Raw genomic sequence first — 21,163 nt, 5'->3', positions numbered from 1 at the left:
GTTAGAAACATCGATGAGAGAGAAACATCCATCAGCCACCTCCTGCACACCCCCTACTGGGGATGTGCCCGCAACCAAGGTACATGCCCTTGACCGGAATCGAACCCGGGACCCTTCAGTCCGAAGGCCGACATTCTATCCACTGAGCCAAACTGGTTAGGGCAATCTTATTTTTTATTATGTTGAGAAATACTTAATCAAAAAACTGAAAATGGAACTCCCATGTGACCCAGTGATCCCACTCCTAGGAATATATCCCAAGAAACTAGAAACACCAATCAGAAAGGATATATGCACCCCTATGTTCATAGCAGCACAATTCACCATAGCTCAGATTTGGAAACAGCCTAGGTGCCCGTCAGCAGATGATTGGATCAAAAAACTATGGTACATCTACACAATGGAATACTATGCTGCCATAAAAAAGGATTTTTTTTTTTAAAAAACATATTTTATTGATTTTTCACAGAGGAAGAGAGAGGGATAGAGAGCTAGAAACCGATGAAAGAGAATCAGCTGCCTCTTGCACACCCCCTACTGGGGATGTGCCTGCAACCAAGGTACATGCCCTTGCCGGGAATCGAACCCGGGACCTTTCAGTCCGCAGGCTGATGCTCTGTCCACTGAGCCAAAGCGGTCCCGGCAAAAAGAAGGGATTCTTATCATTTGCAGCAACCTGGATGGAATTGGAGAACATCATGCTGAGTGAAATAACCCTGTCAATGAAAGAGAAACACCACATGACCTCACTCATATATAAAGAACATTATAAACTGATGAACAAAAAGATAGATGCAGAGGCAGTAAAGCAACAAACAGACTGTCAAATTACAGCGGGGAGGGGAGGGAGATATGGGGGAGATAAGAAGGACTTGTATGCATGCCTAGAAGCATAACCAACGGACACAAAACTCTGGGGAGGGAGGGCATGGATGGGTGGGGAGAGGGCAATGGTAAGATATGTACACAGATAATACCTTAATTAAAAAAATGGAAAAAATAAAACAATGAAGGTCCAGGTCCTGATGGAAAAATGAGGACAGAGGCCGCCCCTGCCCTGGGGCCTCCGGGGGCAGGTGCGAGGGCGTGTGGGTGGCAGACGTGAGCTTCTGCAGGGCCTTCACCTGCGTCAGGGCGGCCACCCGCCCCGTCATCAGCCCCGTTTCCTGTCCTTCCCGTGGCTCCGTGACTCCCCGAGGTTGCTGGCAGTGGGCCCGGCCGCTCCCAGGTTTTGGAAGCACCTGGATTAAGTCTTTCCTGCGTGGGGCACCGGCAGAGCTCTCTGCTTTCCTGGCTGCATGCCGGCGCGTAGAGTCAATGGCAGATAGGAAACACACGGGTATTTTATTTTAATTTTTATTTTTTAATATATCTTACTGATTTTTTAGAGAGAGGGATAGAGAGTTAGAAACATCGATGAGAGAGAATCATCCATCAGCTGCTGCTTGCACACCCCACACTGGGGATGGGCCTGCCACTAAGGTCCGTGCCCTCGACCGGAATCGAACCTGGGATCCATCAGTCCGCGGGCCGACGCTCCATCCACTGAGCCAAACCGGTTTCAGCTTAAGGGTTATGTTTAAATGCTTGTGATTGTAAATAAAACCAATGCAAAATGGCCCGGCCAGCATGGCTTGGTGGTTGAGCATCAACCTATGAACCAGGAGGTGAGGGTTCGATTCCCAGTCAGGGCACAGGCCCGGGTTGTTGGCTCGGTCCCCAGTAGGGGGCGTGCAGGAGGCAGCCGGGCCATGATCCTCTCTCATCATGGATGTTTCTCTCTCTCTCCCACTCTCCTTTCCTCTCTGTGATCAAATACAAATAAAGCAAACAAAAACCGGACACAAATGGCCAAATGACTGACTGCGTGTCCTGCATCTTTGCTACTTTCTCTGGGGCACATTGCTGAAGGGAGAGTCGCTGGGGAATAGGAATGGCCTTATTTATGGACAAGCCGAATTGTTTCCTTCGAGCACAGTCCTCGCATGGCTGAAAACTCCCTTCTTCAAGTCCTGTTTCCCAAGGTCTCGGTGAGTGACACAGCCGTCCGTTTATTTCTGTGTCTCTGCGCAGCGCTGTGGGCCTCGCGGGCCCATTTCCTTCCCAGGCCCCCGGGGGCGGCCCTGGCCCGGCTCCCCGGCCCGCCCCACCCCACCCGTGGCCGCTCATCGGGATTCCACGTGTCACACGCGCCCCGGACAGCGGTACGTGCGCCCGAGGAGGACGTGCCCGTGATCGCTTTTCAACGTGAAGAAGAAAGTGCATCCGCACCGAGGGCCCCCGCCCGGCCCCATCCTGCCGCCCGGAGCTTAACGAGGCCACCAGGTGCGCTGTGTCTTCCATCTCCATCAGCGAGCTGGCCCGGGCTGGCGTTCCTGGAACCGGGATGGGACGGACCCGCGGCCGGCAAACTCATTAGTCAACGGAGCCAAATAATACAACAGCACGACGATTCAGATTTCCCTGGAGAGCCACGTTATTTATTTATTAATCAATATATTTTGTTGATTTTTCACAGAGAAGGAAGAGAGAGGGATAGAGAGTGAGAAACATCGACGAGAGAGAATCATCGATCAGCCGCCTCTTGCACACCCCCCCCTACTGGGGATGTGCCCGCAACCAAGGTACATGCACGTCCTTGACAGGAATCGAACCCGGGACCCTTCAGTCCGCAGGCCGACGCTCTATCCACTGAAGCCAAACCGGTCGACGACGCTCTGTCCGCTGAGCCATATTCTTATCTCGTCTTGGGCTGGCTTTTCACAGACATCGCTCTGGGAGAAAGCACCGCCTTATCCTCTCTCTTCTTTTACTCCCCTAGCCAAAGACGGAGTAACCGAAATTCATGCCCGGACAGGGAAGAGAAGATGTGGGAAGGCCCCAGCCAACGCGCACACCTGATGCCGTTTCTCCCGTCCCTGTGATTTTTGGAAATCTTCCCCGGGCCCCCACGACCACGTTCCCAGGCACCTCTAACCCCCGGGAAGGATGCAGCCAGGCCCCCTACATGCTCCGTCAGACCCCCCAGAACAACGCCCGCCAAAGCCGTTCCTCCACCCATCCCGCTGGGCCCCGGCCAGACCCCAGCTTCCACGCGGACAAATAAATATATAACGTCCGCGATGACCAGAAACCGTCCGCATCTGGTTTTTCTCTTAAGCTCTGCCTCTTTGTCTTGTCACGGTGGAAAAAAAAAAACAAAAAAAAAAAACCCACACAAAATAGCCAAAAACGGAAAAGGCTTGAAAGCTAATTAGCTCCAAATTTACTTTAGGCCAGAAGGGCCAAAGAAGCTTGATGACAAGCTTTTCTTTGTTGGAGCTGCCAAACGGGCCTCTGACCCCTCCGCCGAACATGCGTGGCTATGTTATTTGCGAGCAGAGCCTTGGTTTTTTTTCTTGCGAATTCAGAAATCTCTTTCCCGGAACAGGCACCTGGCTTCTGGCTCCCTGTTTGCAAAGAAATTTGCAGTCTCCGAGAAGCGTTGAAAACAGTGGACAGCCCTGGCTGGTGTGGCTCAGTGGGTAGAGCGTCGGACTGTGGACGGAGGGGTCTGGGGTTCGATTCCCGGTCAAGGGCACATGCCCGGGTTGTGGGCTCCGCCCCTTGTGTGGGGCGTGCAGGAGGCAGCCGATCAATGATTCTCTCTCATCATTGATGTTTCTACGGTATCTCGCTCTCCTTCCCTCTTTGAAGTCAATAAAATATAATGAAAAAGAAAGAAAATATTGTACAAAAATCTCTCTTTCAATAATGTATACACTGTATGTGTAATAAAAATATTTGAAATATGATATACACTGAGTGGCCAGATTATTATAATCTGGATGCATAATAATCTGGCCTCTTGGGTATGTGTGTGTGTGTGTGTGTGTGTATATATATTAGAGGCCCGGTGCATGAATGCGTGCATGGGTGGGGTCCAGCCAGCCTGGCCAGGGGGAGGGGACATGGGCGGTTGGCCAGCCTGCCTGCTGGTCGAACTCCTGGTGGAGGGGACAATTTGCATATTAGCCTTTTATTCTATAGGATAGACACTGAGTGGCCAGATTACGATGCGTTCAGAGATCATCATCTTCCGGCCACTCCATGTATATTTCCTTTATTACATTTCTAGGCAATATAAGAAGGAAGTGTGCTATGATTATATGTATTTTTTATTATTTTATTATTTTTAAAATATATTTTATTGATATTTTACAGAGAGGAAGAGAGAGGGATAGAGAGTTAGAAACATCAATGAGAGAGCAAATCATTGATCAAGCTGCCTCTGGGGATGTGCCCACAACCAAGGTATATGCCCTTGACTGGAAATCGAACCTGCTATCCACTGAGCCAAACTGGTTTTGGCTACATGTATTTTTTTTAAAAAAATATATTTTTTATTGCCTAAACCGGTTTGGCTCAGTGGTAGAGCGTCGGTCTGTGAACTGAAAGGTCCCAGGTTCGATTCCGGTCAAGGGCATGGACCTTGGTTGCGGGCACATCCCCGGTAGGGGGTGTGCAAGAGGCAGCTGGTCGATGTTTCTCTCTCATTGACGTTTCTAGCTCTCTATCCCTCTGTCTTCCTCTCTGTAAAAAATCAATAAAATATATTTAAAAATATATATATTTTTTATTGATCTTAAAGAGGGGGAGAGAGAGAGCAACATCCATGATGAGAGAGAATCACGGACCAGCTGCCTCCTGCATGCCCCACCCTGGGGGTCGGGCCCATCTCCCTCCTGGTCCACAGGTCAAGGTTCACAGGTCCCCCTGCGGCTGGGGGGCTCCGCGGCCCTTTTAGGCTCCTGAGCTACTGCGGAGCCGGGCCCGCCCTCTGCCCGTCGGGAACACGCAGAGGCCCCGGGCGCGGTGCTGAGCTCTCCTCCCGTCCGCCCTCCCTGTGGGACCCGGGGCCAGGCTGGGAGCCTGTGAACGCCAGGAAACCGAGCTCTGCTGGGCCAAATCAACCCCTCTGCCCTCTGGGCTCCGCGGAGTGCCTGGGCCGGCGGGCCGGGAGCACGGCCAGGGAGCCGTTTCCTGGCCAAGTCCAAGTGCACAACAACCAGAGGAGGACCGCTCCCCCCACCCCACCCCCCCCCTTTTTTTTAAGTAAGAATTGGATTTAATAAGTCACACGTTCCCTGGTGTAAACATTGGCATCCATCGCTTATTTTCTACTGGGGGGAGGAGGGGGGAAAGAGGGAAAGAAGGGGGAGGAGGGGGAGGAGGGGGGCGTGGGCCGTCGCCTGTGGCTGCCTGCAGGGCCCCGGCCTCCTCCTGGGTCACCCAGCTCCACGCACACCCAGGAAGGACACGGAGACACTTCACTGCAGGCTGTAACTCTGAAGCAAAGTGTGGTCGCAGCGGGGCCGGCGTGGCTCAGGGATTGAGCGTCGGCCTAGGAACCAGGAGGTCACGTTCCGATTCCCGGTCGGGGCACAGGCCCGGGGTGCAGGCTCGGTCCCCAGTAGGAAACGTGCAGGAGGCAGCTGGTCCATGATTCTCTCTCATCATCGATGTCTCTCTCTCTCTCTCTCTCTCTCTCTCTCTCTCTCTCTCTCTCTCTCTCTCTCTCTCTCTCTCTTGCCTGGTCCCCAGTAGGAGGCATGCAGGAGGCAGCCGATCCATGATTCTCTCTCATCATTGATGTTTCTCTCTCTCTCCCCTTCCCTTCCACTCTGAAATCCATATGGATTTCAGAGTGGAAGGGAAGGGGAGAGAGAGAGAAAAAATATATATGTACATTAAAAAAATATATATATATATTTAAATATACATATTTTTAATTTATTTATTGATTAAGCCGTTACATATGTGTCCTTATTCCCGCATTAACACCCCCTCCCTCATCCCCCCACTCATGCCCTCACCCCCCTGCTGTGTCCATTGGTTAGGCGTATATCATAAAAATATATAGTGTATATATATTTTAAAATATATAAATATATTTTTATTGATTTTGTACAGAGAGGAAGGGAGAGAGATAGAGAGTTAGAAATATCCATGAGAGAGTCATCGATCAGCTGCCTCTTGCACACCCCCTACTGGGGATGTGCCCGCAACCAAGGTACATGCCCTTGACCGGAATCGAACCTGGGACCCTTCAGTCCCCAAGCCGACACTCTATCCACTGAGCCAAACCGGTTTCGACATAAAAATATATTTTTAAAAAAAGGAGAAAGCAAGCTAGTTTTACAGACGGCACCTTCCCAGTGGAGTGACTGGGGGTGGGATGCAGGATCGGAGGTGGACCGGGGACACCCCGATGGGGACTCAGGGGTCCCGGAGGTCTGGCAGGTCCATGGCCTGGTCCCCCATCTCCGTGTGGTCAGTCCCAAGCACAGCGGAGCCAGGGGTGGTGGGAGGGGTGCTGGGTACAGCGGGACAGGACCAGGCAGAATCCCTTTTCCCAGGTCCTGGGAGGGAATTTCTAGTGCAGGCCTGCCACCCAGTGGTCGTTTTGAAGAAGCGCTTTTTACACTTCATCTGTGGAAGCATTTTGACACGCAAAGACATTTTTACCTGTCAATCCATGCTTTCTTGTCTTTTCTCCCTCTCTCTTTCTTTAAAAAAAAATATATTTTTCATTGATATTCTTTTTTTACAGAGAGGAAGGGAGAGAGGGTTAAACATATCAATGAGAGAGGAATATCGGTCAGATGCCTTCTGCACACTCCCCACTGGGGGTGTGCCCACAACCAAGGTACGTGCCCTTGACCGGAATCGAACCCAGAACCTTTTGGTCTGCAGACCGACGCCTGCCCATGGAGCCGCACCGGCTAGGGCCATTATTATTTTTAAAAATAAAGTTGGAAGGATTCCTTCCTGCTTTCTCATAGAGTTGCTGTACTCATTGAAAGAGCTGACGTAGCCACAACCAGTGTGGCTCAGTGGATAGAGCGTCGGCCCTCCCACTGAAAGGTCCCGGGTTCGATTCCGGTCAAGGGCACGGACCTTGGTTGCGGGCACATCCACAGTGGGGGGTGTGCAGGAGGCAGCTGACGGATGTTGCTCTCTCATCCATGTTTCCAACTCTCTATCCCTCTCCCTTCCTCTCTGTAAAAAAACAACAAAAAATATATATTTAAAAAAAAGCATTCCAGCCAAGCTCGGTTTGGCTCAATGGATAGAGCATCGGCTTGGGGACTGAAGGGTCCCGGGTTCGATTCCGGTCAAGGGCATGTGCCTTGGTTGCGGGCATATCCCCAGTGGGGGGTGTGCAGGAGGCAGCTGATCGATGACTCTCTCTCATCGATGTTTCTAACTCTGTGTCTCTCTCCCTTCCTCTCTGTACAAAAATCAATAAAATATATTAAAAAAAAAAAGCATTCTGAGGGCCAAGTCTTGGGTAGACACAAACTGTCGGCAGAGAAAGATGAGTCTAAAGGCTGTTCAGACCGTGTATTTAGCCAAAAACCACGATCACATCGCTGGCATGCCGTTATCTGATGGGATTTGAACCCGGCCCCACTTCCTCTCTGCAGGTGCGCACAGATGTCACTTCCTGGGCTGAAGGCAGGTCTCCCCCCCCCAATTCATTCAAGTTTATTTTGTTTGTGTGTGTGTGTGTGTGTGTGTGTTTTCTTTTTGAAAGAAACGATCTCCAGACAGTGAAATTTCCCAGGATTGTTTGGGCCTCGCTATTGTTCTCAGGGAGGATGTTTCCTCTCTAACTCCAGCTCCGTCGCCTGGTGGGGAGTCTCGGGAGCATCTATCCTGTGTCCAGGGATTTTGCGGGAGAATCGGGACACGGATCAGCACTCCTGTCAGATGCCAGGATCTGGGCTGCACCGACCACGGGTGCAGCAGGATGGCTGGCATTGTCGTAAGTGCCCGATAAGCATTAGCGGTTACTAGTTCACCTCTTCCTTTCTTTAAAAACGTCGTGGGCCGAAACCGGTGTGGCTCAGTGGATAGAGCGTCGGTCTGCGGACTGAAAGGTCCCGGGTTCGACTCCGCTCAAGGGCATGGACCTTGGTTGCGGGCACATTCCTGATAGAGGGTGTGCAAGAGGCAGCTGGTCGATGTTTCTCTCTCATCGACGTTTCTAACTCTCTCTCCCTCTCCCTTCGTCTCTGTAAAAAATCAATAAAACATATTTAATAAATAAATGAATAAATAAAAACGTGGTGGGCAAACTCAGGAGTCCACAGAGCCAAATACCAACAGCACCACGATGGACATGTCTATGGAGAGCCACATTTTTTTTTAAACGTAAACGTCTTCCCACACCACCTCTTCCACACAGACTCGCCCGGGGCCGCGGTATTTAGAGGAAGAGCCAACCTCAAGGGGCCAAAGAGCCGCATGCGGCTCGAGAGCTGCGGTTTGCCGACCACGGCCCTAACCGGTGTGCTCAGTGGACAGAGCATCGGCCTGCGGACTCAAGGGTCCCAGGTTCGATTCCGGTCAAGGGCATGCGCCTTGGTTGCGGGCACATCCCGTAGGAGGCATGCCGGAGGGGGCTGATCGATGTTTTTCTCCCTTCGATGTTTCTGACTCTCTATCCCTCTCCCTTCCTCTCTGTAAAAAATAAAAATAAAAATAAAAATCAGTAAAATATGTTTAAAACATTTTTAAAAATTGACTTCAGAGAGGAAGGGCGAGGGCGAGAGAGCAACATCCACGGTGAGAGAGACTCATGGACGGGCCTGTGCGCTGGCCGGGATGGGACCGTTATCTCCTGGGTCAAAGGTCAAGGCCCGCCTCCAAAACTGTGCGGAAAAGCAGACGGTGCGGAGGAAAGCGGCTGTCGGAGGGCGGTCAGCGGGGAGCGGGCCCGGCGGAGAGGAAGCCGCCCGGAAGCCGAGCCAGAAGGAGCGCCGCCCGGCCAGGAGCAGCTGGAGGAGCCGGGGCGCGGCCGGGGGTCCCCGGGGCGCAGGGAGGGGCGCCGTCCGCGGCCGCGGGGCCCGGGGTGTGGGGTTCTGGGCACCCTCCCGGGCGGGGAAACTGAGTCAGGGCGCTTGGCGCGCGGGGTGCGGGGAGGGGTCGGGTCCGAGGACCGTGCGGGACCCGGGTTGGGGGGGGGGAGGCGGCAGTTGTCCAAACAGCGGGCGTCGCACCTCAGTCCATCTTCGTAGCCGAGGGACCCCCTCCCCTGCGCGCCCCCCTCCCTTGCGCGCCCCCCCCCGTGCGTCCCCCTCCCCTGCGCGCCCCCCTGTGCGCCCCCCTCCTGCGTGCCCCCCTCCCCTGTGCGCCCCCCTCCCTGTGCCCCTCCTCCTGCGTGCCCCCCTATGCGCCCCCTCCCTGCGCGCCCCCCTCCCCTGCGCGCCCCCCTCCCCTGCGCGCCCCCCTCCCCTGCGCGCCCCCCCTGCGCCTCCCTCCCTGCGGGCCCCCGCCCACCCATGAAATAAAAACATGTTGAGTCCTTAATAATCAAAGTTTTAACAATTATGTCTGCTCTCTCTCTGTTCATTGGCAACTCATGAATTTTTTTCAGAGGACAAAGTTACCAGGAATACTTTTTGACTAGGAATATCCAATGAGCCTCAAAACGAGGCCCTAGGATTCGTCCACAACAGACGACTGAAATCTTCGGAGGACGGACGTCTGCCGTCTTGAATCGTGTAGCTTTTGGCTCCAAGAGGAGAAAAAATAAAATGTGCTGGATGCATCCCTCCAGGGACAGATTCAAGGACTGGGCTCACCAGGCGAGGCAGATGGAGTTCTGAGGGGAAGATGGCAGCTTCTGGAGCTAATGCAGTGGAAGGGCTGTGTGACCTTTTCACGGCTGCATGCATGAAACATGACGATCCGTGTCTGCGAGCGCTTAGCAGCTATCTAATCTCATCATTTCCGTCAGCGTTCCACAGAAATGCTCCTTCCTTTTTTAAAATATATTTTATTGATTTTTTTTTTTACAGAGAGGAAGAGAGAGGGATAGAGAGTTAGAAACATCGATGAGAGAGAATCATCCATCAGCTGCCTCCTGCACACCCCCCAATGGGGATGTGCCTGCAACCAAGGTACATGCCCTTGACCGGAATCGAACCTGGGACCTTTCAGTCTGCAGGCCAATGCTCTATCCACTGAGCCAAACCGGTTTCGGCTATTTATCTTATTTATTTATTTATTTTATTTAATTATTTTATTTTATTTTATTTTATTTCATAGTATAATTTTATTGATTTTTTTTTAATGATCAATCGTAATGTGCTCCGGATCGCCCAGGCGGGATGGACAGAATCAAGACGGACCCAGCCCTCCTTTGCGTGGCCAGCCCCTGGCCCCTGCGTGCCGAGCTGGCCCATCTCCCAGGGGCTGGGTGAGATCAGTCCATCTTTGCAGTAGCTCCGGGGCTGCCCCGCAAACACCCCATGGCCAGGGCGACTTGGGTGTCAGCAGCTCAGGGAGGCGGGAGGGAGGGCGACCGGGAGGCTGACAGCTGACACCTCGCTTGGTCTCACCTGATAAAGGCCTGGCTCAGAGAGGAGCGGACGGAGATGGTGTTACGTCCGCCCGCCTTGGCCCAGGAAAGGGGGAGCGGCTGGAGCTGGGGGTGGGGGTGGGGAGGGTCTCTTCCGTCTGCTGGCAGGGAGGGGCTCCACATGGTGGGGACGTTTGGTGTCAGCCTGTCAGAGCTGTGCGATGGGGGATGTGAGAGAGGAGGCGCGATGGGGGGCTCAGAGCACAGGCTCTCTAGGCCCCAGAGTCTCGGGGACCCCCACCCCCCTGGGCAGAGGAAGCTGAGGGGCCGCTCTCCGCAGTGAAAATGAGGGCAGACCCGTCGGGGGCTCCGCTGTTTGGAAAGATCAGCCTGGAGCCGGCTCCTCTGGGTCACCCATCGCTCACCGGGGCGGCCGCTGAAAGATGCGTGAGCCACTCGGCCGGGGCCCAGCCCTCAGCGGCCCCCGCACCCCCACCCCGGGGTGCTGGGGGGCGCTCAGAGGGCGGTCAGGTTTGTGTGCAGCCCCTTCTGTGGAGACAGACAGTGGTCTGTGAGCAGGAGCGGCGCCGGGGAGGGGCTGCGTGGAGTCTGGGAGCGACTCCTTGGGCGTCAGACTCCCCCCGGAGGAGCGCCCAGGCCGGGCACCCCGAGGGAACAGGCGTCGGTGGGGAGCTGGTCAGGGATTGGCCAACAGGGGGCATGGGTTGTGGGTCATGTGACATGGCACTGGATGCCATGTGTGCATGTGGTGTGCACACATGATACACACATATGGTGCATGCAGACGCACACATGCACATTGTATGCACACACATGCACACACACGATGCACACACGTGCGATCATGTGGCATATGCATACATGTAATCACACGCACGATGTATATGCACACACAAGATGTATATGCGCACACATATACATAAGAGAGACACACGTGTGTGGTATGTACGAACAGTTGCATACATGCATGTATACACATGTGGTGTGTGCGCGTGTGTGTGTGTGGATCCCTGTGGGCTCCGGGAGCCCCCTCAGGACAGAAGCTGCGTCGAGTCTCGGCTGAGGCTGCTCTGGCTCCCGGTGGCCGTGACCTCTGGGCCGTGACCTCTGGGCCGGTCCGGGTGCTGGGGTTCAGGACGGCATGGGGGGGACCGGGCAGCTCAGACAGTGACAGCGCCCTCTGCCCTCCGAGGGGCGGGAGGATCCGCTGGGTCCACCTCGCCGAGCGGGCGGAGAGTGCTGATGCCGCGGTCCGGGAGCCGCCTGCCGGGGTGGCTCCGTGTGCCAGCTGGCGGGCGGGCCTCCCCCCGCCGGGCCAGCTGCTCTGGGGCAGGAGCGCGGTACCTTCCCCGGATCGTCAGAACCTCCGAACGGGGCGACCCGGCGCTGAGCTGGCCTCCAGAACTCGTGGCGTCCTCCAACCCAGGTCCCAGGCCCCGCAGGACCTGAGGCTCATTTATTTTTATTTTATTTTCAAAAATATATTTTATTGATGTTTTTACAGAGCGGAAGGGAGCGGGACAGAGAGTCAGAAACATCGATGAGGGAGAAACATCCATCAGCTGCCTCCTGCACACCCTCCACTGGGGATGTGCCCGCCACCAAGGCCCATGCCCTTGACCGGAATCGAACCCGGGACCCCTCCAGTCCGCAGGCCGACGTTCCATCCACTGAGCCGCACCGGTTTCGGCTGAGGTTTATTATATTTATTTTAAGCATATTTTTATTGATGTCAGAGAGGAAGGGAGAGGGAGAGAGGGATAGAAGCTTCCTTGATGAGAGGGAATCCTGGACCGGCTGCCTCCTGCACGCCCCACACTGGGGGATGGAGCCTGCCACCTGGGCCTGTGCCCTGACCGGGAATCGAACCCTGGCCTCCTGGTTCCTAGGTCGACGCTCAATCCCTGAGCCACGCCGGCCGGCCGGGCGAGATCTGAGGTTTCAGGCACTGTTTCCTCTCTTCCCAGGCCACCAGGCTTGCTTGCCACCCGCGGCGGCTGCATCTTTCCCGTGTCAGCGGCGGCTGGCACGGACACCGACCGGCTACATGAGACGGGAGGCCGGCCCGGCTCAGGTTCCTCTTCCAGGCCCTGGCGGGGAGGAGCCCCAGCCGCCTGCCTCCGGGGCCAGAAAGCGCGGCCTTGACCCTGGAGGTCTGAGGAGCAGCCCCGAGGCTGGGAGCCCGCTTCCCGGGAGCACGGCAGCCTCGCCCCTCGCCCCTCGCCCCTGGGGGCCCCCCGAGGCCCAACGCACAGCCTGGTGGCGAGAGGGGGGACCCCAGGCTTCTCTGGGGACACTGGGTGTCGGGGGGGGGCAGCGCCCACCCATGGATGGTCCTGAGGCCCCAGGTCCTAGCCCAGATGCCGCCTGCAAAGAAGGAGCCAGGGGCACCCCGACAGAAGGCCAGCCGGCCCCAGAGGAGGCGCGTGTCCCCTCGGCCCCCGACGCCGGCCCTCCCCCTGCCTTCACCTCCAGCTTCAGCTTCATCCGGAGCTCGCTCTGTTCGGCCCCCGGGGAACCGGGAGAGGCAGAGGGCTGCCCGCCTGCCAGGAGGGCCGAGGGCGCGGGGGCCAGAGCCGCCAGCCCTGAGGGGCCCCCCCAGGACCCTGGACGTCTCCCTCCCCCGGATCGCCCCGGGGGCGAGGGGGCCGCCGGCCGCTGGGACCCGCTGCTCCGGGAGTGCGAGCCCCTGCTGCAGGGCTGTCTGCTCGGCCTCCGCCGGCGGCTGGAGGTGGGTGTCCCCGCCCGGGCCCCCGGCCACAGGCTCCGATGAGCTCCGGGCGGGCAGAGGGCGGGAAGCGGGGTGGGGGGTTCTGGGGGTGACCGACTCCCCCACCCCCACCCCTGCAGCGGCTGCACACCTGCCTCCTGCTTCTCCTTTCCCCTCCGAACCACCTCTGTTCTGCTTTCTGCTTCTCCGCCTCCGAGGAGCTCAGATTTGCTGTCTGTTGGGGCCGAGGGCTCCCCTTCCCATCCAGGCCTAGGGCCGTGGTCGGCAAACACTTTAGTCCACAGAGCCCAATGTCAGCAGCACCCTGAGGCCCTCAGCTTCCTTGTTCTTCTTATTTATTTATTTATTTTTATTTTGTAAAAGAAAATATACATATATTATCAATTTTTTTTTTTTACAGAGAGGAAGGGAGAGGAAGAGAGAGCCAGAAACATCGATGAGAGAGAAACATCCTTCAGCTGCCTCCTGCACACCCCCCACTGGGGATGTGCCCGCAACCAAGGCACATGCCCTGGACAGGAATCGAACCCGGGACCCTTCAGTCCGCAGGCGGACGCTCTATCCACTGAGCCACACTGGTTTCGGCTGGCCAGAGATTCCTGACATATTACCTTCCTCCGTTTCGTCACGGCCAGCAGAGCTGTGTACCTGACGATGGCGGGAGAGGGCTCATCCTTAGTTCAGAGCCTTGGGGGCTCCTTGCTCCTGGGGGGCGGCACCCCAGTTCCTTATCCTGATCGTTGCGGTCTTTCCCCCCTACCCCCCCAGCCCGCCCGCCTCGGGGTGCCTTCCTCCCGCGGGGCCATCTGGAGACCCGCTTCCTGTCCGCAGACCCGGGCAGCTGCGCCTCCGGCCTCTGCTCACAGCTCTGCCTCCGCCTGGAATTTCCTTCCTCCCCTGCCCACCTGCCCGCCCTGTGTGTCCCTGCTGGGGGCGGAGGGGGGGGCGCGCTGAAGCCACTTCCCTGTGCGACATTTCCTGCCCCTCTGCCCCCAGCGAGTCCCCCCTTCCATTCTGTTCCCGAAGCACTTTTCTATTTTATTTTATTTTTTGTTTATTTATTTTTAAAATCTATTTAATTAAATTGATTAATTAATTTTTTTTTTACAGAGAGGAAGGGAGAGGGACAGAGAGTTAGAAACATCGATGAGAGAGAAACATCCATCAGTCGCCTCCTGCACACCCCCCCACCGGGCATGTGCCCACAACCAAGGTACATGCCCTTGACTGGAATCGAACCCGGGACCTTCCAGTCCGCAGGCCGACGCTCTATCCACTGAGCCACACCGGTTTCGGCCCCAAAGCACTTTGAACACGTCCCTGTGACAGCTCTCGCCACGCCCAGTGACAATTTTTTAAAATATATTTTTATTGATTTCCGAGAGGAAGGGGGAGGGAGAGAGGGAGACATCAATTGGGAAAAATGTGCATCGTGGCTCCCTTTTTCCAGGAGGATAAGGAGGGTGCGTTGTGCAGTAGTTTAGGAGAGCAAGTTGGCTTGAGTGCCGTTGTCATTTGCTTTTTTCCTTCTCTCTTCCCCGAAAACAACCAGGTGAGCGCTGTACGACGGGAGCTCCAGAAGCTCCAGGAAAAGGCCATGGAGGAGGAGGATTACGATAAGGGTGAGTTCGGCTTGTGGATCGGCTGTTCCCTCTTTTCCAGAATGTTCCGTGTCTCACTCCCTTCCCGCCTGGATTGGCTGCCTGCCCCCCAGCTGAACTGGGCATCCACTTCCTCTAGACATTCTGCTCGGCGACAATAGGCTCGTTCTTTTTATTTATTTATATATATTTTATTGATTTACGGGAGGAAGGGAGAGGGCGAGGGAGAGAAACAGCAGTGATGAGAGAGAATCATGGATCGGCTGCCTCCTGCACGCCCCTCACTGGGGATGGAGCCCGCAATCCCAGGCCTGTGCCCTGACCGGGAATCGGACCGTGACCTCCTGGTTCCTAGGTCGACGCTCAGCTGCTGAGCACAGGCCCGGGTGGTGGGCTCCATCCCCAGTGTGGGGCGTGCAGGAGGCAGCCGGTCCAGGATTCTCCCTCTTCATGCATGTTTCTCTCTCTCCCTCCCTCTGCCTTCCTTCCTTAAATCAACTTAAAAAATAATAATAAAGCCGAGACTGGATTGGCTCAGAGGATAGAGCGTCGGCCTGCAGACTGAAAGGTCCCAGGTTCAACTCCAGTCAAGGGCATGGACCTTGGTTGTGGGCACATCCCCAGTGGGGGGTGTGTGTGTGTGTGTGTGTGTGCAGGAGGCAGCCCATCCAGGATTCTCCCTCTTCATGCATGTCTCTCTCTCTCCCTCCCTCTGCCTTCCCCTCTGACATCAGCAAAAATCAATAAAAAACAAAAACGTGTGGGGGTGACAGGGCGATAACATCAGGTCCCCGGGCTCCCAGCAGCAGCTGGCACCCCCCGAGCGCCTCGCCTGACGCCCGGGAGAGGCGACAGGGACGGGCGGGCCCCGGGCAGAGGGATGCGGTGACATCCCCCCGCAGACACGGCGGGCGGCCTGTGGGGCTCCGTGACCTTTCCCGGCTGCGACAGGGAGGGAGCGGAGGGACCGTTTTCCGCTTGACCTTTTCAGCGTGCGTCCTCCTGTCTCCCAGGGAAGTGAGTGACCGCCGAGCGGTTTGGGGGGGACCGAGCCGCCCCTGGGCTCCGGAAGGAGGCGGCTGTCCCATCCCCAGGGCGGCTTGGGAATGGCCACTGCCCCGTCCATCGCTGCCGGCTCACGTGCAGAATTCGTTTCCCGGGGGCTTGTCCTTTTTTTGTTTTGTTTTGTTCATCCTCACCCAAGGATGTTTTTCTTTTCTTTTTTTAAAAAAAAATATTTTATTGCCGAAACCGGTTTGGCTCAATGGATAGGGCGTCGGCTTGGGGACTGCGGGTCCCGGGTTTGACTCCGGTCAAGGGCATGTATGATACCTTGGTTGTGGGTACATCCCCAGTGGGGAGTGTGCAAGAGGCAGCTGGTCGATGTTTCTCTCTCATCGATGTTTCTAACTCTCTATCTCTCTCCCTTCCTCTCTGTTCAAAATCAATAAAAAATATACTTAAAAAAATATTTTATTGATTTTTTTACAGAGAGGAAAGGAGAGGGATAGAGAGTCAGAAACACCGACCAGCTGCCTCCTGCACACCCCCTACTGGGGAGGTGCCCCCAACCAAGGTGCATGGCCTTGACTGGAATGGAACCCGGGACCCTTCAGTCTGCAGGCCGACGCTCTATCCACTGAGCCAAACTGGCCAGGGACCATGGGCTCCTTTTTTAAGAAAAATATATTTTATTGATTTTTTTTTACAGAGAGGAAGGGAGAGGGATAGAGAGTCAGAAACATCGATGAGAGAGGAACATTGACCAGCTGTTTCGGCTGTTCTCCTTTCTGCTGAGCCCTCCTTCCCCCCCTCCACACGGCCCAGGTGCTCCCCGTGGGTTTTCCAGCGCCAACAGCAGCGCGCTTCACGGTCAAGGCTCTCCTGTGTCCGTCCGTCCCACCAGGAGCTGCTCCGGGACCCATTGCTCTGGCGCCGCCATGCCTGCGGCCGCAAACACCCAGGCCCCGCTTCCTGCTAAGGCCCTGGTCGGCAAACCGCGGCTCTCTGGCCCCTGGAGGGCGGCTCTTCCACAAAACACCACGGCCTGGGCGAGTGTGTGTGGAAGAAGTGGCGTTAGGAGAAGTTCAAGTTTAAAAAACGTGGCTCGCCAAAGACATGTCCATCGTGGTGCTGTGGATAGCGGGCTCTGTGGACGGATGAGTTTGCCCACCCCTGGCCCGGAGGACAGACCCTGGGCGTGCAGCTGGGAGGCCCCGGGTTGGCTGCGCTGAGTGGCGTGGACCTTCGCTGCTCTCTCATCGTTTTTGTGTTTCTAGTGGAGGTGCTCCAGCACAGATTGGAGGCCCTGGAGGAGGAGGAGGAGGAGGAGGAGGAGGAGGAGGAGGAGGAGGAGCTCAGTCTGCCCTTCCAGCTCCCCTCCAGGCAGCCGGCCCTCCGCAGCCTCCTGGTCCACCTGGGAGCCCAGGCCGAGGCCGCCCTGCACCGGGCGGCTCAGCAGTAAGTGTGTGTGGGGGGGGCACCACCTCTCCTCGCCCCCTCATCTCCTTCTCTCAGCCCAGGGAGGGAGGCGCTGGGAGGGGGGTGAGCTGGGGAGACCTGCTGGCCGGTGTGGCTCAGTGGATAGAGCGCCGGCCTGTGGACCAAAGGGTCCCAGGTTCGATTCCCGGTCAAGGGTATGGACTTGGTTGCAGGCACATCCCCAGTGGGGGGTGTGCAGGAGGCAGGTGATCGATGCTTCTCTCTCATCGACGTTTCTAACTCGCTATCCCTCTCCCTTCCTCCCTGTAAAAAAAAAAATCAATGAAATATATTTTAAAAATAAATTTTTATTGATGTCAGAGAGGAAGGGAGAAGGAGAGAGAGAAACATCCATGATGAGAGAGAATCATGGACCGGCTGCCTCCTGCATGCCCCCCACTGGGGACCACCGAGCCCACAACCCAGGTCCACACCCTTGACCGGAATTGAACCTGAGACCCTTGAGTCCGCAGGCCGACGCTCTCCCCACTGAGCCACACCGGTTAGGAGGCTCCTCACACGCTTGTCGACCTGAGCGTCCCAGCTTCCCCATACCCGTGCCGACACGCCCGTTTAATTTTTAAGGCCGGGCGGCCAGGACCCCCACAACCCCCTTTGCGAGGAGCCCCCCGCCGAGGACCTCCCGGATGTGTCCGTCGCCAGACGAGACCGGCTTCTTCAAGAGAAGCAGCAGCTGCAGGTAAGCAGGTGAAGAATGTTCCAGAAATGGGAGGCAGGCCTGCCTGGCGGCGGCGTGGCTCCGTGATGGAGCGTCGACCTAGGAACCAGGAGGTCAGGGTTCGATTCCCGGTCAGGGCACAGGCCCGGGTGGCGGGCTCCATCCCCAGTGGGGGGCGTGCAGGAGGCGGCCGGTTCATGAGTCTCTCTCATCATGGATGTTTCCATCCCTCTCCCATCCCCTTCCTCTCTGAAATCAAGAAAGAAATTAAAAATATATATATATTTTAAAATATATTTTTATTGATTTTGTGCAGAGAAGAAGGGAGAGAGCTAGAAACATCGATGAGAGAGAGTCATCGATCAGCTGCCTCTTGCACACCCCCTACCGGGGATGTGCCCGCAACCAAGGTACATGCCCTTGACCGGAATCGAACCCGGGACCCTTCAGTCCCCAAGCCGACGCTCTATCCACTGAGCCACACCGGTCTCGGCAAGAAAAATATACTTTAACAAAAGAACTAGGAAGGCTTTTCCTTACCCGTTTAGGCTGAAGGCAGAGAGCGGTTCTCGGCGTGGGTGGTGATTGGCAATCGGCTGTTCCCGAGAGAGCAAAGGGCAGACACGGGGGAGGTGATGGCTGGGCCGGCAGGAGCGTGTCCGATGGCGCTTGTCACCTTGGCCAGCGCCTCCCCGCCTGCCGGGCCGCTGTGTCCTCCCAGGCCGGAGGAAACCGCTTAGGAGATTCCTCTCGGGCGGGACTGTGGGCAGCTGTGGGCAGGAGCCTTGGACTGAGCACCCAGCTCCGTCCGAAGCACGCACAGGCTCACCGCGAACGCCCCCTCGTCCCCCGCAGGAGGAGATGGCGGCCCTGCAGGCCCGGATGTCCATGCTGGCAGCGAGGGACCGGCAGCTGAGCAGGGAGCTGGCCCTGCAGCAGCAGCAGCAGCAGCGCCTCCGGTGGCCGGACTGTGACCTGCGGCCCCTGCTGGACGGGCTGACCCCGGGCGAGCTGCAGGAGGTCCGCCAGGCGGCCAGGGACGCGCTGGCCCCGGCCGGGCAGACCCCCCTCCCTGCAGGGCCTCCTGAGACCACAAGGAGGTACAGTGACGCCCCGACACTTCCATCGCTCCCCTGAGCCCGTGTGTGTGTGTGGGCTTTGTCTGCTGTACTCCTTGTGTATTGTACAGTATTTTCCAAACGGAGCTGAAGGTCTTAGTTTTGTAAAAGTATATATTTATTTATTTTATTGTTTTTAAAAATATATCTTATTGATTTTTTTTTTTTTTTTTTTTTTTACAGAGAGGAAGGGAGAGGGATAGAGAGTTAGAAACATCGATGAGAGAGAAACATCCATCAGCTGCCTCCTGCACAGCCCCCACCGGGGATGTGCCCACAACCAAGGTCCATGCCCTTGACCGGAATCGAACCTGGGACCCCTCAGTCTGCAAACCGACGCTCCGCCACTGAGCCACACCAGTTTCGGCTGTTTAGTACATTCTGTTGAATAGCGTTCTGCTAAAAATAGCCTGCGAGCCCCTGGCAGGGGGCACGGATGATTCTGGTTCCCCTGCCCGCCGCCTGCCCCCCCCCCCACCCCCCCGGGCTCGTTCTGTGCCTACCCCAGGGATGCTGCGAATGTGAGCATTAGCCGGAGCAAGACATAATTAGGCAGGTAAATCTACCGCGAGACGTAATGCGGCATAAATTACATAAATTAGACACAAATCAGGTCACACGGAAAACACCGCCGTCAATTATTCGCCCCGCCGCCTCCCTGCTCTCCCGCGTCTCCGAGGGAGGCAGTGTTTCCCAAACTTCTGGCATACGTGTCCCCCTTCTATAATTTCCGTGACGCCGAGTCTCCCTCGTGCTCATGAGAACATAGAATGAGGCGCCGTTAAGCACGGTGCAGTGCATATCCCCACCAAACTCCCTCCCTCTCTCTCTCTCTCGCTCTCTCTCGCTCTCTCTCGCTCTCTCCCAGCCTCCAGGGAAAGCTGGAAGCCCTCAGCCGGTCCCTGAAGGAGCTCAGTGCCAAGGTGAGGCCCCCCGATGCCCGCTTCCCAAAGAGACCGCGCTGGGCTGCCCTCCCGCCGTCCCCGACGGGGCCTCAGTGTGTGTCTCCCCCCCCCCCCCCAGGTGTGCGGCTCCCAGAGGCTGTGCGGCTCCCTGCGCAGGAGCCTGCGGGAGATCGAGGCCCCGCTCCCGGCGCTGCTGGAGGCCAAGGCGCTCGCTGTGGCAGGTAACCGGCTCCGGGGACCGCGGTCGCCGTTGCTTTAAGAGTCGAGGGCACCACGGGCTCGGTGTCCTTCTGGCCGAGGGTTCTGCCGCGTGAGGTGCCCGTAGGGGCTCGGCGAGGCGGCCGGGGGCACCGGTGACGGACCCCCTGTCTGGACAGGGGCTTAAAAAAAAAAAAAACCACCTGAGCCCCGGCTGGTGTGGCCCAGTGGGTAGAGAGTCGGGTTAGATTCCGGCCAAGGGCACAAGCCCCGGTTTCTCTCTCTCCCTCTCCCTTCCTCTCTGACATCACTAAAAAAAATATATTAAAAAACCCCCACAAAACTGCTGAAACCGGTTTGGCTCAGTGGATAGAGCGTCGGCCTGCAGACTGAGGGGTCCCGGGTTCGATTCCGGTCAAGGGCATGGACCTTGGTGGCGGGCACATCCCCGGTGGGGGGCGTGCAGGAGGCAGCTGGTCGACGATTCTCTCTCATCGACGTTTCTAACTCTCTATCCCTCTCCCTTCCTCTCTGTAAAAAAAAAAATCAATAAAATATATTTTTTTTAAAAGGGAAAACACAAAAACAAAAACAGCAACAGCTCCTTCCCGCTGGGGATGCGGGAGGCTGACGTCCCCGTCTCTCCATGCCCCGCTGCAGCAAACCGCTCCCGGGCGGCCAAGGCGCTGGCCGAGGCGGGAGGGCTGGGGGGCGCCTGGCCGGGGGGCGGCGGGAGGGCTGGGGGGCGCCTGGCCGGGGGCTGGCCTGGCAGGGGGAGGGCTGGGGGGCGCCTGGCCCGGGGGCTGGCCTGGCAGCGGGAGGGCTGGGGGGCGCCTGGCCCGGGGGCTGGCCTGGCAGGGGGAGGGCTGGGGGGCGCCTGGCCTGGGGGCTGGCCTGGCAGCGGGAGGGCTGGGGGGCGCCTGGCCCGGGGGCTGGCCTGGCAGGGGGAGGGCTGGGGGGCGCCTGGCCCGGGGGCTGGCCTGGCAGGGGGAGGGCTGGGGGGCGCCTGGCCCGGGGGCGGCGGGAGGGCTGGGGGGGCGCCTGGCCGGGGGCTGGCCTGGTAGGGGGAGGGCTGGGG

The 21,163-nt window shown here is 57.0% G+C and overlaps 1 protein-coding gene across 1 annotated transcript; it reads left to right on the top strand.

Annotated features, from left to right (window-relative positions):
* Positions 1–12,665: 12,665 nt before the first annotated feature.
* DISC1 (DISC1 scaffold protein) lies at positions 12,666–20,108 on the top strand (the record flags this gene model as incomplete). Its single annotated transcript, XM_045581117.1, has 7 exons — positions 12,666–13,103; positions 14,656–14,826; positions 17,043–17,164; positions 17,771–17,885; positions 18,720–18,964; positions 19,851–19,905; positions 20,006–20,108. Coding segments are annotated over exons 1-7 (1,216 nt in total), but the record flags the coding sequence as incomplete, so codon positions are not given.
* Between the last annotated feature and the right edge of the window lie 1,055 nt (positions 20,109–21,163).

Source organism: Pipistrellus kuhlii, unplaced genomic scaffold, assembly GCF_014108245.1.
Source record: "Pipistrellus kuhlii isolate mPipKuh1 unplaced genomic scaffold, mPipKuh1.p scaffold_m20_p_135, whole genome shotgun sequence".
NCBI classification, from domain to species: Eukaryota; Metazoa; Chordata; class Mammalia; order Chiroptera; family Vespertilionidae; genus Pipistrellus; species Pipistrellus kuhlii.
The sequence above is the reverse complement of the archived record's forward strand: the minus strand, read 5'-3'. Positions and strand labels throughout refer to the sequence as shown.